Source organism: Staurois parvus, unplaced genomic scaffold, assembly GCF_062004578.1.
Source record: "Staurois parvus isolate SC_StPar_1 unplaced genomic scaffold, SC_StPar_1.0 ptg000746l, whole genome shotgun sequence".
Taxonomy (NCBI): domain Eukaryota; kingdom Metazoa; phylum Chordata; class Amphibia; order Anura; family Ranidae; genus Staurois; species Staurois parvus.
This window is the reverse complement of record NW_028318542.1, coordinates 2,354,984-2,374,289: the sequence shown is the minus strand read 5'-3', so window position 1 is coordinate 2,374,289 and position 19,306 is coordinate 2,354,984. Positions and strand designations below refer to the sequence as shown.

At 42.3% G+C, this 19,306-nt stretch overlaps 1 protein-coding gene across 6 annotated transcripts in view; it reads left to right on the top strand.

Annotated features, from left to right (window-relative positions):
- LOC149445111 (cytochrome P450 2H2-like) overlaps nt 1-19,306 on the top strand; it is a 43,059-nt gene that overhangs the window by 20,831 nt on the left and 2,922 nt on the right. For 5 of the 6 annotated variants that reach the window (XM_089654147.1, XM_089654148.1, XM_089654149.1 and 2 more), the window contains 4 exons: nt 172-332; nt 8,137-8,313; nt 9,883-10,024; nt 16,315-16,502. In XM_089654147.1, coding sequence (XP_089510273.1) covers nt 172-332; nt 8,137-8,313; nt 9,883-10,024; nt 16,315-16,502 — 668 coding nt within the window. The remainder of the gene's footprint in view (nt 1-171; nt 333-8,136; nt 8,314-9,882; nt 10,025-16,314; nt 16,503-19,306) is intronic. The other variant, XM_089654150.1, reaches the window with a different exon arrangement.

Here is a 19,306-nt window from a genome sequence, read left to right as displayed (position 1 = left end):
ATAGCTACCACTGTATTCTTTTAGTAAATCAACCCCATCTTGTTTATGCTAACTAATGTGTTACCACTTATTATTTACCCAAGGTCCTAATGAATCTGATATGGTTTGCAAAATTTTGTATACTGATGTCTGGATTGAAAATGCTGATTGGTCCTGTTTGTGTAATAACAGATAAGCCAATAAACCCGATTCATCTGCTAAGAATGGCTGTCTCTAATGTCATCTGCTCCATTGTATTCGGTGAAAGATTCGACTATGATGACAAGAAGTTCTTGACCCTTCTGACAAATATTCAAGAAATTGTGACCCTGATAAACTCTCGATTAGCACAGGTATATACCATATTCTACAAATGCAGGGATAATATACAAACTATATACAGATGGTTTACTATGGTGTGGAAATTAAACCTACGTTTCCAGTGGTATGTTTCAGTGCTTCAGTGAGATCCTTTTCTACCCTATGAAGCATATCCAAACCCAAAATTGAAAAAACTATTACCACTTACCAGGACTTAGATGTGGTGGTCCGGGGTGTATTTACCACAAGGCAAACAAGGCATTTGCCTAGGGTGGCATTTTTCAGGGGGGGAGCAGCATTTTTCAGGGGGGCAGCGCTGTTCCCTGAAAGAAGGAATGGAAGAAGGAACACACACAGCATGGGGACTGGGTGGGATCTGAGAGAGGCTGCAGGCTGCTTGATGGTGTATGGAGAGCCTGACTCTTGTTCCTGGAGATGTCCGGAGCTGTGAAGGTGATTATCTTATCTCTTGCAGGGGTGTGGTGGGGGGTTGCCCGGTGGTAGTGGAAGGCTCTTTCGGGTGGGAGTGGGGGGCTGGGGTGTTGTTGGTAAATGTCCGTGGGGGGGAGCCAATTTTCGTGTTGCCTAGGGCAGCACGAAACCTACATACACCACTGGTGGTGGTTGTAGTAATTTTTCTTTTTCTAAAGGTAGAACAATTATCAGCATCCAGAGAAAATACTTATTGATCTTACAGAAATGCAACATCCTTGTGACTTCCTGTGAGCTGAAAGAAAGCCAAATGCTTATCATTTATAATAAAACTACTAGATCAATAACACAATCATCATTCCCTCCCCTCATGCCAGGGTACTAGGTGTAATCCTAGACTCCCATCTGTCCTTTCAGCCCCAAATCCAATCACTGTCCAAATCTTGTAGACTTCACCTCCGCAACATCTCCAAGATACGCCCGTTCCTAACCTCGGAAACCACTAAGCAACTTATCCACTCCCTTGTTATCTCTTGCCTTGACTATTGTAACTCCCTCCTCATTGGCCTACCTCATCGCAGGCTATCCCCTCTTCAGTCTATCATGAATGCTGCTGCCAGAATCATCCACCTCACTAACCGTTCTGTATCTGCCACCCCTCTCTGCCAATCCCTCCACTGGCTTCCTGGTGCCCAACGGATAAAATTCAAAACACTAACAATAACGTATAAAGCCATTTATAACTCTGCCCCAAATTACATCACCGATCTTGTCTCTAAATATCACCCAAACCGTACTCTCCACTCCTCGCAAGACCTCCTACTCCCTAGCTCCTTGTATTCTCCTCCCATGCTCGTCTCCAGGACTTCTCCAGAGCTTCCCCCATCCTCTGGAACTCTGTACCCCTATTTATCAGACTATCACCTACTCTGCTCACTTTTAGGCGATCTGTGAAAACCGATTTCTTCAGGGAAGCCTATCCTGCCCTCAGCTAATACTGGAATCTTCTACTCTTCCAAACAGTCCATCCCCCACAGTTACTACCTTTTGTACCACTAGCCCCTCTTTCCTAGATTGTAAGCTCCAAGGAGCAGGGCACTCAAATCCCTCTTGTATTGAACTGTATTGTTGCTGTATTGTCTCCCATTATATTGTAAAGCGCTGAGCAAACTGTTGGCGCTATATAAATCCTGTGTAATAATAATACTAATCCCATCAATCCTCCATGTAATGGAGATGAGACATTGAGTAATGGAGCACTGTTGGTACTGAGGCATAGGTTGTACAGAGGCACTGCGAGTGAGAGCAGGAGGAGACAACAGGGGTTATGTGATACTGAGCAGGAGGAGAGGACGCCATGAGACCAGTGAGCAAGAACAGGAAGAGAGGTCTCCGGGGCTGTGTGATCAGTGAGCAGAAGCAGGAGGAAAAGATGATAAGGGTGGTGTGATAAGTGAGCAGGAACAGGAGGAGAGGACGGCATGGGCTGGGTGATCAGTGGATGGGGAAGACACCAGGGGACTTGCAATCAGTGTGTAGGATCAGGAGGAGAAGACAATGGGGGGCCTAGTGATCAGTAAGGGAGGAACAGGAAAAAAGGACACCAGGGGCACTGTTATCAGGGAGCAAGAGATCCCAAACAAGTAAGAAAACAGATAGTGCTCAGATTAGGATAAGGTAATAAGTAAGTTTAACAACAAATTATATAAATTAATTCCTAATTTTTCCTGGATTATCCCCATTAGGGTAGCGGGTGAAATGTCCAACAGAAGTGGTGATGCGACCAGTGCATATCTTGCTCCATGTACACGTTCCTTGAAGAACCGCTCGAGGGTGAATACTGCTGTGCGAGATGTGAGCTAGTTATTTCTTTGGAAACCCAGATCCTGGATCTAAAGAATCAGCTGGCAACATTGCAAAGCATCAACAACCTGTAAAGGAGTTTGGACCTTACAAATCAGGTGCTGCCTGGGGCCAGTATAGAGGGGGGTAGAGTTATGGAGGTGCAGGAGCCAAAGGAAAGCAGCTGGGTTACATTTAGAAGGAGGGGAAGAGCCTTAGGAAGGCACATCCTGGGTTGGCACTTCCCAATAAAAACATGCCAGGTTGCATATCGTTGGGGATATCAGCTCAAGGGTGGCATTGCTGGAGCAGACATCCTCCCCTAGCTGCTAGGGGAATGACTGCTATGGTGAGGATGGGAGCATGAATACAGGCAAGGTTAGACAGATACTGGTGGTAGGGAACTCAGTTATTAGAAGGACAGATAGGTCAACTGTGCCAAAGACCGTGATCACAGAATGCTATGTTGTTTACCCAGGCACTGAGACTTGGCACATTGTGGATTGGATCGACAGATTGTTGGGTGGGACTGGGGAGGACCTAGCTGTCATGGTATTACAGGGACTTGAGAGCTATATTGAAGAAAATGACCTTCAGGGTGGTATTCTCAGAAATACTGCCTGTACCTTGAGCCACACCAAAGAGGTAGCAGAAGCTTAGGGAACTTAACAAGAAACTGAGGATCTGGCGCAGGAAGGAGGGTTTGGGGTTCCTGGAGAAGTGAGGTGACTTTTTAGTCGATTACCAGCTCTCTAACAGGGACTGACTGCACCTAAATGGAGAGGGTACAGCTCTGGGCCCGGGGTCAGTAGGGGGCCCCATGAGATGCCTCTGGTACCTTTTTCATAGGCTTTTTGAGTTTGGGCAAGGACACAGGGGCCCCATGATCCCCTATTGCCTGGGGCCCCATGAGTTGTCAGTCCACCCCTGAGGATGGCCATAAAGTTAGAGGAACTTTTAAACTAGGAGTCAGGGGGAGAGATCAGAGGAAGCTTTTCCAGCTAGTGAACAAAGGCAGAAATTGCTACTGTGGTCAATTTAACTGGAATACCTAAGACCAACACATGTGGGATGGCAGAATCCTACTGCAGCCTCAGAACAAGTAGGGATAAAATAACGTGGTCATACAAAACAAAAAGGCATGTTCACTAATGCTAGAAGTTTGAACAAAATAAAGGAAATGGAACTACTGATGCATGAGGGTGATTTTGACTTTGTGGGAGTACCAGAGAGCTGGTTTGACAGCACTCATGACTGGCTTGCGACTGTATAGGAGTACGCCCTGTATTGAAGATAGGGTAGTTAGAAGGTGAGAAGGAGTGTGCATGTATGTCAAGAGTGATTTGCCACTGAATTCTAGGGATGACATTATTAATGGGGCAATGGTGGGGGAGGAATCCTTGTTGCTAGAGCTTCAAAGGAAAGAAACAAAAGGGAAATTAATAGTGGGTGCATGCTTGTTTTCTTTTGGTCAAGATACGCTGTCTCACAGTAGTGCTGGCATATACACTGCTATAACAGCAGGAATCTCAGCTTCATTTTCTCCGCTGACTTTCACCTTACTTTTGGAAGTGATATTGGTGACTTGGGGCATTGGTTGCTGTGGGCAGTAAAGTGCCACCCTCCGGCTGACCCCCCCACCCCCCCCCCAATTCCCAATATGTAGCCTGGGACATCCATGGCGGGTGTCAGCTGTGAGAGCAGAGGGAGCCCAGTAAAAATCTGTTCGCTGATCTCCCCTAGCTAGAATGAACTCGAGAGCAATGAGCTTTGAGCACTTACGGTTTTAGAGCTGTGATGTATGTACTGTCTTAGGTTCAAAGGAGTGCATAAGTGGCATTAGGGATCTAAAATACCCCCGATGGCCCCTTAAAGAGAACCTGTCATCTGCACCATTCTACTGTATAACATAAGGGGCTTTTTAGCCCTCTTGTGATAGCAATAAAGTTAGGATGAAAAACGTTTAAAGTTTAGTAAAACATTTAAACACTTAGAGTTTAGTAAAGTAAAATTAAAAAAAAAAAACAAAATAACATTTTTAACCACTTGCCCTCCTGAGGATTTACCCCCCTTCCTGACCAGGCCATTTTTTGCGTTACTTTAACTGACAATTGTAAGATCATGCAACGCTGCACCCAAATTAAATTTATGTCCTTTTTTTCCCACAAATAGAGCTTTCTTTCAGTGGTATTTTATTGCCTGTGTTTTTTTATTTTTTGCTTTATAAAAAAAAAGACTGATCATTTTGAGAAAAAAACAATATTTTTGACTTTTTGCTATTAAACATGTCCAATTTAAAAAAAATTTAAAAATCAAATTTTGGCATAAATTTAGGCCAAAATGTATTCTGCTACATATCTTTGCTACAAAAAAATCCCAATGCCTGTAAATTAATTGGTATACGTGAATTTTATAGCATTTACAAATGGAGGTATATATACTGGGATTTTTAATTTTTTTTTAAATTTTTACTAGTAATGGCGGCGATCAGCGACTTATAGCAGGACTGTGGCAGGTATTATGACACTGGGGGAACTGAGTTGGTGTCATTGACATCCCCAGTGACAACAATACAGTGATCAGTGCTAATAAAAAGCACTGACACTGTACTAATGGCACTGGGCAGGAAGGGGTTAACATGTGGGGTGATCAAAGGGTTAACTGTGTGCTGTTTTACACTGTGTGGCTGTGTTTGGGCTTCACTGTAACCTGGTGACTGACAGCCGTGGCCACGAATGGTGGCACGGGTAGGGCTCGTGTGTGCCCCCCTACCCGGAAATGCGAAATCATGTATAAATACATGATTTTATGCAGCTGTGCCGCCCTGTAGCAGTACTTCTGCTATAGAGCGGACGGGAAGCCGATAAAGCCTCCTGCCCCACATACAAGGCCATATGTATGCAAATGCACATTAGCATATGAAAACCAGAATAGCGCCACACATATTAGGTATCACTATGCATGCCGACGTGGGAGCAATATTCCAACATTTACTGTTAACTCTAAACTGATGAGCTGTAAAGGCTTTTAATGTGGGCAATTTTGGGTACTGTAGCTTTTTGCTGTTTCACCCGGCAAACATATTATTGAGGCTTGATATGTTTGGTATATATTTACATAATGTGACCTCATCTTTTATATTTTACCAAAAATTGGGCATTATATTGTGCTTGTGTGCACTAAATTAATTTGAATTTATTTTTTATGAAAATAGATGATAAACTGCTATACTAATATTGTGCGGCATAAATCTAAACCTATTTTAGTTTTGGATAGAGTAGGGAATAGTTAAAATTTCTGATGGTATTTCTTATGCTCTTTGTTTGCCATTAGGGAGATTCCCATTCACTTCCTGTTTCAGAAATATGACAGAAATTTTCTGCAACGAGAGGGAATATTCCTTCTTGTCACCAGAACTGATTTCCTAATTGAAAGATTTCATCTCGTCTTTGTGACAAGTCAGTTATTTTGGCTTTGCCATCACCTTCTGTACTGGAGGCAATGGTCACCATGACCAACAGAGAGGGCTGCTTCAGAACTGTGAAGCAATCAAAGCTCCATTGGGCTTTATTTACTAAAAGTGGCGCATGCACAATCTGGTGCAGCTGTGCATGGCAGCCAAGCAGCTTATAACTTCAGCTTGTTCAATGAAGCTTTGACAAAAAAAACATGGAAGCTGATTAGTTTGCACCAGATTTTGCACTCTCCAGTTTTAGTAAATCAGCCCCATTTAGTCTAAAAACTGTGAGCAGGGATGATAAACAAAGAGATGTCTTAGTAAAAGCAGCACATAATACACACATTACATATCATTAGGCACACATATAACACCTTTGATTGCCCTAGATGTTAAACCCTTCCCAGCCAGTGTAATTAGTACAGCGAAAATGTATAGAATTATCACCGATCACTGTAATATTATCACTGGTGATGTCAGTGGCAGTTAGGCAGTTCCCCCCAGCATCAGTTAGTGTCAGATTGCCCGCTGCACTATCACAATCCCATTATAAGTTGCTGATCACTGCCTTTATTACTTTACAAAAAATTCCAATATACTGTATATGCCATACTTTGTAGACACTACAACTTTAATAATAATAATAATAATAATACTGTAACAGTACAGGGTCCTGTCACAGAATCAAAATGGATAGAGATGATCAGGAAACGGACACAGGGTTTGCACATGTGCAGAGAGCAGAACTGCAGAGCACAGGTTTCGAGTGGAGAAAACTGCTGTTACAGGTTTCTCCAGATTTTGATATTTCTGGATGGGGCTCCATAGTTTGGAGATTTCACAGTGCCTTGGGAGGGAATAAATCTCCAATGCGGTGTCCAGGTTTTGTAGTCAACCAGTAGGGTGTGGGCCCAGGTGCTTACAGTCCTTATAATGATGGTTTGCTGAGAATTGCAGGGGGGAGTGGAGTGCAATTGGAGCAGTGGCTGCCATTGTGAGTCTCTGTGTGAGACGGATGCTGTGTGCATCAAAAGGGCTCAGGGCTGTGTCACTAAAAAAGTCCGAGGCAGTGTGCCAGGAATAGCCAGTGGTCTGGGAGACCCATACCAGCAGAGATACTGCTGACCAGCAGTGCTAATAAGGAGTAGCCAGGAGGCTTAGCATTTTTCATTTGTATTTACCACTGGAGAAGAACCCCTGTGTGGGAAATCTTATTTTGGACTTTTGTGTTTTTTTGTTTCTTGCCTTTTAATAAAAGTGGGCTACCAAGCCCTGAAAGTTTCTGACTAGGGTGGACTCACTTGGAAAGCATCTACCACTAGAGCTAATCATCCCCCATGTCACAATATACACTTATTGAGATTTTGTTTTTACCAAAGACGTGTAGCAGAATACATTTTGACCCACATTTATAAAGAAATTAGATTTTAGTTTATTTTTTAATGGATATGTTTTATAGCTGAAAGTAAAAAAATTGTTTTTTTTTTTCAAAAATCTGGGCGTTTTTCTTCATTTATACAAAAAAAAACCTAATGGTGATCAAATACCACCAAAAGAAAACCCTGTTTATGTGAAAAAAATAATATAAATTTTGTTTGGATACAGCATTGTATAGTTACCATTTAAAGTAGCGTAGTACTAAATTGGAAAACAATGGTCTAGACATGAAGAGGGTGAAACCTTCCACAGCTCAAGTCGCTAACCAGTCCATAGGTTATATGATTTTCTTTCCTTTCACCACTGTTGATGTGGGAATCCCTTCTGCAGCACTATTGTGTTCTGCCAGCAGGGAGCCTTCCGGACCAGCAGAACACAATAATTACCTCCTGGCGGTAGTCGCATGTAAAAAATCCGATAGGCTGGTTGTTTCAAAATGGATCGACTTGGGTACAACCAGCCTGCCCATAGATGGATCGAATCTTGGCTTGTTCCTGATGAACCAGCCAAGATTTGATCCATCTGCGGCCAGTTTTAGTAAAGGATATGGAAACTTGGGGTACTAGAGATCTGTCGCAATAAAGTTCAGTATTATGTTATGAAATGTTTGCAATGTAAAGGAGATATATTGTTCATTATTTAATGCCTGAATTAAAAATCTATTTCAGTTTCTGAATCTGTTCCCAACCTTAATGAAACATATCCCTGGCCCCCACCAGAAAATTTTCCAAAATTTTGAAAAGCTTAAACAGTTTCTACTGGATATGGTGGAAGCTCACAAGGAAACATTGGATGAGAACTGCCCTCGTGACTTTATAGATTGCTTCCTCATTAAAATGGAAGAGGTGAGATTGTTTTAAATTCTTAGTTTAGAATCTGATCTCTTTTCTAATGAAATTAATATTTAAAGGGTTAGTTCAGCTTTTACTGCAATGATTGCGAGAATGTTTTACTGCAAATGATTGTAAGAAATACAAAATTGCCAAATTATATCATACTGTAACGTATAAGTAGCACCCTCCTAGTTAGGTGCTAGGATGTGTATAGTTAGGTTAAGCATAGCTGTGTTTCTCTGCTTACCAGAGAGGCAGTCAGGTAATATCAGTGTGATATTCTGCCAAGTAGGTAAATTAACAGCATGAATATAAACACAGCCTTGGCCAATTGCAGGGGAAGTCAGTCCCATTGCATGCTGGAAGTAGTATCTATATTCTGAGATCACATGGGTTCAGTGTCTTTCCCAGGAGTGGATTATACCAAGTCAGGCTGGAGGCAGGCTGCCTAGCCTGGCACTTCCTGCCATACGGCCTCAGGTGGGTCTACCTGAGGGCCTGAAGTTAGAGAGAGTGACCCTGGTTCTTCAGTAAGCTGACTGAGGGGAGTTATCTGCCAAAACCCTGTCTGCTATCACTGGAGGGTTTCGCTTGGATGATTGGAAGGAGGCAACCATTCTATCCTTGGGCCTTGTGACTACTAACATTGAGGAATTTGGGGACACTGTGTGCTTGCTACCTCCCCTGGTGTTCGATAGTCAGCGTGGGTCTGGAACAAAGGAACACTGTCTAATGTTCTGAAGAGCTTGTCCATGTGTTGCTACTGCAAAGGACTTTGCTCAGCTAATTTACCTTTGGGCTGTCTCAGTCTGTCGTACTGGCTTATACCTGAGGAGCTTTGCCCTGTAACTACTACTACTACAAAAAAGGACTTTCCTTACTCCTGAACTACTTGTTGCTACAAAATAAAGGGAAGTCTGCTAACTGCTTCAGCGAAGACTTCAAAATTGCTCAACTAAGAGATCAACTAGATATCCTCAGTGTGATAAGTTCGAATTTTGGAGTATCCTACTATAATTCCCCATCCCTATACCCAGTTCTACAATAAAACTCCAAAAACAAACATCCCCTAGACTGGTCATTGAAGAGAGCGAGAAGAAATGTGTGTATTTGGCTGAAGGAATACACTGTGCCTGGCTGTGGGGCGAAGCAAGGGAAGACCATGGAAAACATAAAAGTGGTTCCTTCATGGCTAGCGTTACATATACATAAAGTGGCGCTGTTGCACATTTTAAAGAACTTTGAAACTGTAAAAGATATTCTTGGCAACATATTGATTGATTAATAGTATGTGGGCATTCTAGTAAAAGGTGCATGATGATTCCAGTGCCTCTGCCAAATGTTAGCTGTCCAAACTCCTGGGAAACAGTGAATGGGGAAGGAGGATTAAGAGTTTTTTTTAACTCTGATACTCCACCAATACCCAGAAGAAAATGAAAAAATAGTATGAGCCAGAGTAGGAAACTCATTTATTATTGGTGGGGACCGGATAGGAAAAAAAGGTATTTGTTGAAATTATGTAGATTGTGGTAGCTGTATATCCTATTTGGCTGCTAACATTCTTATGAAAATATTTTTCAGGAAAAGAACAAACCCAAAACAGAATTTAAGAGAGATAACTTACTAGGAACAGTAAATGATCTGTTTTTTGCTGGGACTGAGACAACAAGTATGACCCTGAGATATGGCTTCCTGATACTACTCAAATACCCTGAAGTACAAGGTAATCTCTTTCTATAGTAAGGGCCCGTGTCAATGGGCTTTTGGTAATTTCAAATGGGTGTTGCATTCCTATACCAGTCTATGGGAGTGCCAAACTCACTAGAAGCAGGTCAAAGGCATCTACCAATGAATTCTAATGTCAAACTGATGCCATTGACCCAAGCCCAAGCCTGTTGACAAAGACCGTTATCATCCAGACATTGCTGTACTGCAACAGTCCAAACCACTCTCTGCAAACTGGTGATCCTGGAACACACCTTTTGGTGTTGTCGAAACACACTGCCTGCTGCAACTCACACACAAAAAATCTGATGTGCAAAAATTCCCAGTAGTAGGAAGTTTTTCACAGCCAACAATAAAATTACAACTTCTTTTGGAGCGGAGACTCACAAAGACCTGGAATTCCTACCAGTACTTTACATGACTGCAGGAATGCGCACTGGTGCATAATGCATGTGTGAGGGCGCACACACGCCCAGCCGAGATTGGCGCCAAATGGGAGCTAGCCACCCTCTGTGATTTCTGGTTGATCTTTGGCTCTCCAGTGCATCTGTTACCTATTCGGCTTGCCCCTGGACCTGTCTTCTGCCTGCCTCTTGATCTGACTTTGGCTTATTTTAAAGGATAAGCTAACCTTTGGAACATGTCACATGTTCCACCTGTTTTTAGGGTGGAACATGTAACATGCTCCCGTAGCTTCTCCCATAGTTCATTGAAGCTTCCTGTCAGAATATCTGCTTGACTGTACATCCCGTATGGCTAGGGGAACCTGCATGGCATCAGCGATCTGCTGTGCAATACTTTATAGGCTCCTTTGGACAAAATTAATAAATGCACATTTTTTTTACCTGCAAAAAAATGTGCATTTATAGTTTTGTCCAAAAGGTGAACGTATCCTGCTCTCCTGTGTATGGCCCTGGCCATCCTCCTGACTATGCTTGCTCATGTCTACACCAGTACCTCGACTTTCCTCTGGCTCCTCTCCTGACTTCTGCTCTGCCTGAGACCTGCTACTTACCATGGGCATCACTACCTTAGTGCCTCAGCTAAATACGAGATGCATTCAAATCAAACTGGGACTTGTGAGTTTATGTAATAAAAGAACAAATTTCAAGGAGTTAAAAATCCATTTATATTTTGGCATACTCCCCTGCTACATGTATACACTTACCCAGCATTTAACTAATGACTTGAAAGCTTTGGCACAGAAAGATTTGTCAGTACGCCTGAACCATCTTAGGACAGCTTGGTTCACTTCGTCATCAGTGCTTAAATGCTCCCTTGTGCGATTTCATGACAGGTTATGCAGTGATTATCCAGGATCAGGCGTTCCACTCATTAAATGTTCATAGCAATGACTGCTGTGGGCTAGGAACCACCACGGCCAGGATCATCACTAACGGATGTACGGCCATCTTTGAAATGTTTACGCCATTCAAATGTCTTACTGCAGCTGAGCGTATCATCACTGTACTAAGCTTGAAGACTTCTGTAGTTATCCACGGGTTTTACGCCTTCATTCACAAGGAGCTTCATCACCACGTGCTGTTCCATTCACTTATTAACACTGTTGTCTGCCATCTTGATTAACAGTCTCTGGACTGGCTCGTGACATGTGATCAGTAATAGGACACGCTTGTCACCAGTGGCATATTCACCACCCGTTTTTAGTGTTGCCTTGAGCAGCACATGAAATACATACACCACTGCTTGACACTTAATACTGCATGTAGTTCCGCCATGCTAGCATCCCTTTTTATTCCTGTAAAATGAAAAGTCCTGGTTTGACTTGAGCACCCCACGTACATATGGACATCTCATCTGACAAAACTGCAGTCAGGACATCTCTGCAGGCAGTCCATGCTTCTTTGAGCCTGACTCCTCCTGTTCCACTTACAGGGGAGTCTGGAGCTTAGCCGCAAGGAAAGCCCACTTACCATTGGCCTCCAGCACCAGGTACATGATAGTTTGCCAGTGACAAAATTATATCCATTGCAGCAAGTGGCTGCTATGAGGCTGGAGGGTGATAAGGGGGTTCTGCTAAGGAGGTTGCCTGATGTCTCCATTCCAGATGAAATAATTTCAGATCCACAGGCTTGTGCAGTTGCTAGTCATATCTCTTCTTTGCATCCTTCATCTGTGTTTAGATTTATTGACATAGAGTCGGGTCATCCTGGTCAGCACTTTGATATTAAAGTTCAATTCCAGGTATTCATTTTATAGCATAGTTACATTGTTCCAGCCTGGACCAAATAAAGTATGCATATGCCATGCCTGTGTGATCCCTGAGGAAGCTGAAAACCACTGCTGTAGTCTCGATTAAAACATAGGTAACCATTTTGTACCTGGTTCTGTGCCAAATGCTGTCCTGATGCATAGTGAACACAAGGGGTTGCTTGCTTGGCTTGCTCAGGGGCCATTCACAGAATGTTTTTTATTTTTCTCAGTGAATGCAATACATCTTTAATCCTGAATGATTAAAATATAGCTAAAGCAAAAGTTTTTTTTTTATAGTTTTGGATAGAGTAAAGATGGATTAGAATATCTGTTTTTATTGCTACCTCTGCCCCATTAGAGAAATTCACCCTCTCTATTTGCCCTGTTTATCATTATCATCAAAAGTGAAAGTAAAAGAAAATCCCACATTTTGGGTTGTCTCCAGAAAATTAGAGGGAAAATCGTCCAGTGGAGACACTGGTTCTGGTAACCTGGGGGCCATAATGGCTTCCCTTATTTGCAGGGATGTCCTCTCATTTCCTATCTGGCTATGGTACAGGAAGTGAAGGAAAATCTCTGCAATAAGACACAGATGGCAAAAAAGTCTGACAGGGCTTATAACCCTCCTTTGCTATACCCAAAATGAAAAAAAAAAGTTTTCCTATAGTTCTGCTTTAACACAGTAGTCTTGAAGTAAGACATTTAAAGGATAAGTTCTCCTTTTGAACTGGGTGATGGAGGGGCCAGAACATGGCACTGTGACGCCATGTGTGAGGGGAGCTCTGGGTGCCTACCATGAGAGGAGCGGACCACTGCCCAGATCCTAGCCTGCATGCAGCTGATAGTTCCTGCCCCGTGAAGCCCACCCTGGATCTGTGCGTGGTACCAGGATGTGTGCTTGGGACACAGAGGTGACAGCTGTAGAGCCAGGACTGAGGAAGGCACCGGCCTGGAGGCCGGATGGAGCCAGAGTCGGTTGTGTAATGGACCGCGGGAAGGTGGCTGCAGCATCGGCAGGAGGGGACTCTCTATCCTTAAGACACTGGGACTGGTGAGCAGGAGAGTGCGGTAGGTGGAGATTGCCTGGGAGACTGTGCTCATATGCCTGGGTGAGTTTGAAGAGCAGGACCCGGCAGACGAGGAGGGGGTCAAGAACAGGAGGCAAGTCTCCCCCCTACTCCCAGGGAAACATAATAATTCCATAGAAGTAGTGTTTCTTCAAGAGACACATATAACCCATGATACAAATGTCAAATTATATTTGAAGTATTATCCTGTGTGGTACTATGCTGACTCACCAATTAAAGGGGCCAAAGGAGTATCAATTGGGCATTAAATAAATATTAGCTTTTCCCTGGAGGGTAGATTGGAAGATCCTGAGGGCCGTTTTCTCTTGCTGAGGGAAAAATTACAAAGACTGGAATACACATTATCTAATATCTACTGTCTGAATAAACACCCAGTGACATTCTTAGAAGGTGTGTTAAAGAAACTCTGAATTCAGAAAGGAAGTCTGGTCATGGCTGGAGATTTCAATGTGTCTGGATCCGCGGTTGGATACATCATCAGGCACACAGAAAGAGGGGGGTAGAAAATTGAAATCATTGAAGAGGTTATTATATCAGTACCAACTGACAGATGCTTGGAGAGTGAAACATCCAAAAGAAGGAGATTATACCTTCGTCTCTCATGTGCATGGTTCATATTCAAGATTGGACTATATAATGATCGAACATAGACAGTTGGAGTCGTTGGTCAATTCCAACATAGAGATCATGCCCTTTTCTGATCACTCTCCTGTCACGATGAGACTATGAGTAGGAGGAGACCAGGATAAAATAACTATGTGGAGACTTAATGAGATGCTTATACAGGACCCTGAAATAGAGAAAAGGTTAAGAACGAGGGAAAAAAATAAAGATGGTGACGGAAGAGCTTTATAAGTTGGTACAGTTACGTAGAAGATAGGAATAGATGTATATCAGAAGATCATTTTTAAGAGAGATGAGTTAAAAGATCTCATGGAACAAAAGTCGAGGAGGATACTTAATGGGGTCTCAAAAGAAGGATACTAGTGGGGGAATAGAATATATTAATACTTAATGAGGAGATTAAAGAAAAAGAGATCCAAAAATTTTACAGAAAAGGTTGAGAAGGGAGAAATAGTATATACCACTACTGATATCGCTAACAGGTTCCAAAAATATTATAGTGAACTGTATGACGTGAGCCTCAGAAATCAAAAGGAAACTGAGGAGGAAAAGAAAAGAATTAGGCAGAAATATTTAAGTGAGGTGGAGCTGCCAAGATTAGCAGAAGAAACATTAGAGGCCCCTAAGAGAACTATTATCCCAGAGGAAATTAATTTAGCTTTAAAGAACACGGCCGGAGGAAAAAGCCCGGGTCCGGATGGATATACTGTGGGATATTTTAAAAAATTTAGAGATCTCCTTTCCTTAAAAATGTGTAGCTATGTAAATGCACTAGGGGAGGGGTTGGAAATGAGGGAGTCATTGTAAGCTTATATAGCGATCATTCTTAAAGAAGGGAAGGACAGTTCACACTGTGGCAGTCTCGTTGCCAGCTAAGCTAAGCTGGCAACGAGACTGAAGGAGCTGATGCCGGAGCGGGTACATCTGGATCAGGTGGGCTTCATTCCTGGAAGAGAAGAAAGGGACAATGGTTTGAGGTCTTTGATCCTCTTACAAAGAGTTAAGAGAGAATGTGAGCTATACTCCTATTGATTGATGCCGAAAAGGCCTTTGATAGGGTTGATTGGGGATTTATGTTTGACATGCTAGAGGCACTAGGAATAGGGCCTAAATTGCTAAAATGGATAAAAAGCTTGTATAATGGCCCATCAGCGGCGGTTAAGGTCAATGGATCCCTCTACCAGTTTTTTAGAATGCACAACAGTACTAGACAAGGATGCCCCCTCTCTCCTTTGTTATTTGTACTGTCCTTGGAACCCATCCTGGCGAGGGTAAGGAAGTGTGTAGATATAGCAGGAATAAAGATAGGGAAAGTGGAACATAAGGTGGCAGCATATGCAGATGATATGTTGTTCTATATTGTTAACCCTAGAATAGCATTGCCTAACCTAATGAGAGTATTGTATGGTGAGTTATCAAATCCTGAAAATAAATCCGGCAGTCAGAAATTTTAAATATCAATTTCTTAATATCAGAGAAGCTGAGTTTACAAAAATAGTTCCCATTTATCTGGAGAAAAAAGGAAATAGGCTACCTTGGAATAAAATTAACTCCCTCAATAAAAGCTGACGTGGCTGCGGTTATGGGAAAATGTTACTTGTTTCTCCTTAAAAACGAGTGGAACATGTAACATGTTCCAAAGGTGTACTTATCCTTTAAGGTTTGTAATTCTACAAAAAATATCACAGTTTATATAAGTTTTTTTTTTAATTAAGTATATAGAGCAATTGAGCATAGGAGCCCTAAAAATTATGTAATATGATAAAATTTTAAATTTTTTTTGTTTATTGACTTCTAAACCACAATGTCAGTGTTTGCTGCCTGGGGTGGTAAAAGGGATGAAAGGGCTTAGACTTTATACTTAAGCCCTTAGATATTATACTATTATACTGTATGAAGATCAATTGATGCTGAAAAATTCTAGTGAACTACTGAATAGCTAGATAGGGAATTAAAGTTAAAAGCGACTTTCCTACAATTCTACTCTTTTTTTGCATCTTCTGTTCTCAGCACTAGTCCCTGGAAGTGTATAGAATATGGTAACAGCTTCCCTAATACCTGTCCTTGATTTAGACCTAACTTATGGACCAATTACACTATTGTCCTGATTGACAAAGCTAGATGTCACAAAGAGAGGTCACTGGGGGGTCCCATGGGAAAAACCTACGGCAGATAGAAGTATGAATATCTACTGTGTGACATCTCATTTGGGGGCTCATAATTGTTATTAGGCTTTGCTGGGTGTTGCAAAATACACTAGTTATTTCCAAAGAATACATATAACTGAGCTCACATAAATTAATGAACACAGATGCAATAACACCCTAAATTTGTTATGCTCTTCACCTTCTGTGTGTTGCAGAGAGGATCCATAAAGAGATCGATAATATAATAGGCAGACATCGCTGTCCATCAATGGAGGACAGAAATAAGATGCCATATACAGATGCTGTCATTCATGAGATCCAGAGATTTGCTGATATTATACCAGCAGGACTACTTCATGCAACCAGCAAGGACACCACATTTAGAGGATATCAAATTCCAAAGGTACCCTTCTCAGAGTTCCAAGATAATCTGAGAAGTCTCTTGGTTTTGTTTATCTAGTATGTGATTTAATCAGGCCCAGGGGCGGACTGACCATTTGGAAACTCGGGCACTGCCCGAGGGCCCAGGGTCAGTAGGGGGCCCCATGAGATGCCCTTGGTACCTTTTTCATAGGCTTTTTTGAGTTTGGGCAAGGACACAGGGGCCCCATGATCCCCTATTGCCCGGGGGCCCTATGAGTTGTCAGTCCGCCCCTGATCAGGCCTTAAGCCCCGTATTCACAATAAGAATATCGTCTGAATGCTCATATGTTTTTTTTAGCATGCTAGTCTCCATATTGAAAATGAAGAGCGTACTAAACTTATGAAAATTTTCGTACGAAAGAAAAGAATTTCAAAAGTGATGTCTTGTATTGTATTGTATTGTATTTGCACTGTATTTTTGGACTACTATTGTACTGATTAAAGGAAAATCGTATGGTCTGGTATTGTACGAGATACATTTTCGTGCTTGTCCCTCCGGATATTGTCACATGAATTGTCATGATCGGCTCTCGAAAGCTGTGTACTAACAATCTGATTATTAGACGATCGGTCCTTGTACGAAGATTTTGGTATGATTTTCTTATCGTGTGTACAGGCCTTAAGTCTGGTAGCAGATGCGCAGTAGATGCCCTTAAAATTAACTGCAAAATAAGTGAGCTGTCCTTTTTAAGTGCTCATACTTCAATGCAAACAAAAATGTATTAAACCAAATACATAAATATTATTTAATATCCCTAAATCACAAATAAAGTGCATCAGTGTTGAATATATAAATACAGGTGAATGTCCCCTGAACATTACTTGCAAGGAAACCCGTTGGTGGGAGCCTAATCGTGATATCATCAGACAAAAAAAACATTTATCAGTAGTTTTAACCATCCCTTACACCAAAAAAAGGTTTTGGCTTTAGATCAATTTTAAAAGTCGGATCATCTTGGGATCCCACCAGGTGACCAAGACCTAAATGGGAATACAAGACAAGAACAGTGTAGCTCACAGCAGCACCTGAAAATACAGAACATTTAGTAGGTTAAAGGTTAAATTCACCCTTTTCAGAAAATAGGCTATACAGTCAAGGGGCCCCATTAGGTAATAAAAAGATCTGTGCAGCTTTGCAAATTATACATACTGTATACTGATGTGCCTCCTGCCGGCCATCCAGAGCTGTCCTGCCTCCAATGTCAGCTGGATGAGGATGACAGAAGTGACAGCAGCTGAGCGGAAGAGCCAGCTCTTAAATGGTGGGACTGCTGCCAGTCCTAATGGGACAGTAACCCTGTCCAGATCTGGAATGCGGTCCGTCATTTGGTGATGTCTGCCCTAGACTAAATGAGCATTTAACCCTTTTCCTGTAGTGCCAACAAACGGTAACTGTCCCAACCTATAACAGGCCTTTGCAGCAAGGAGCACAAAGGAAGAGTGATGCGTGGCAAACAACAACAAATAAAAATTCCCAGCTCAACTTACCAACCAGCCTGCAACCAACCGAATTATCTTGTCTAACAGATCACATTAAAAACAGGGGATTAATTTGCACACATTTGCAAATACATGCATAAGCTGCAGAGCCTCTTCACCGCACCCCCAGCATTCTGCATTTCCTAACTCTATACATTTTGAGAGCAACCAAGTAGAAACACATAATAATGGATAGATTGAGGTCAGGTGTTGCAGAACTCCTCTCACCCTGATTGGATGATTCTGTCAGAGAACCGCTTCCTCACCACTGGGACACAGGATCAAGATATTATAGCTAGGCATTGCACCCAAGACTAGACAAGACAAGCTTAGATGCCAAACTGGAACTACTTTATTTAACAGAAAACACAGGTTTTTATACACTTCAGAAATAGGGACAGTGCCCACAGGAACAATAAACACAAATATTATACATTAGGAAAAACATCACACACTGATTAGATAACAAGGTGAAGCTGACATCAGTCTAATCCTACCAGGAGGATTAGCCAACAGAACCTCCACGAGGACTAGCCAACAGACAAACAATAGGTGGCTCAGTTAAAAATGGGAATGCACACTTAGGAGGCACACAATGGGAGCAGATAGGAAACACATAACATCTTAATAAACAGATTAGAGCAAGAGTCCAAAGCATGAGGTTCTTTTGAGCTACTTATATCAACATCTTCACAGAGTCTCTGAGTCTAGGAGGGGGCAGGGGTTTGAAGCAGTCAATGCTGGTTTGGGCACAGAGACCCCAAAACTGCATCCTGGTCCTCCAGTTCTCAAGATCTGTTTGTTTTGGGGGACATGGACTTGATCTAAAGTAAGCTACTCTAAAGGTCCCCCAGGCATCAACGAAAGACTACAGCCCCTCCAGATGCCAGGGCCATGGTCAAACAGGCAAGAGGCCTGCAGTTCCCTCCAAAAGACCCTGTCCCTGTTTGGTCTGTCCTATCAGGTAAGCCTGGAAGGAGCCCACCCCCCAGCACATAGTACAATGGCAGCAAAGGTGTCTAGTGTGCCCCCTCACCAATATATCAACAGTACAAACAAACAGCAACTGTTCTAACCTATAACTGGCCTTTGCAGCAAGAAGCACATGGAAAAGTGACACATGTCATGTAACAACAAAGAAAAACAATTTCCAGTTGTCCAGTGCACCCCAGTGCCTTTAAGGAGGGGTAGGTTTCCTCCAGGCTTACTTGAACTCAATCTATCCATTATTATACATATGCTTCTACTATGGAGGCTCTCAAAATCTATAAAGTTAGGAACTGCAGAATACTGGGGTGCCTGGAG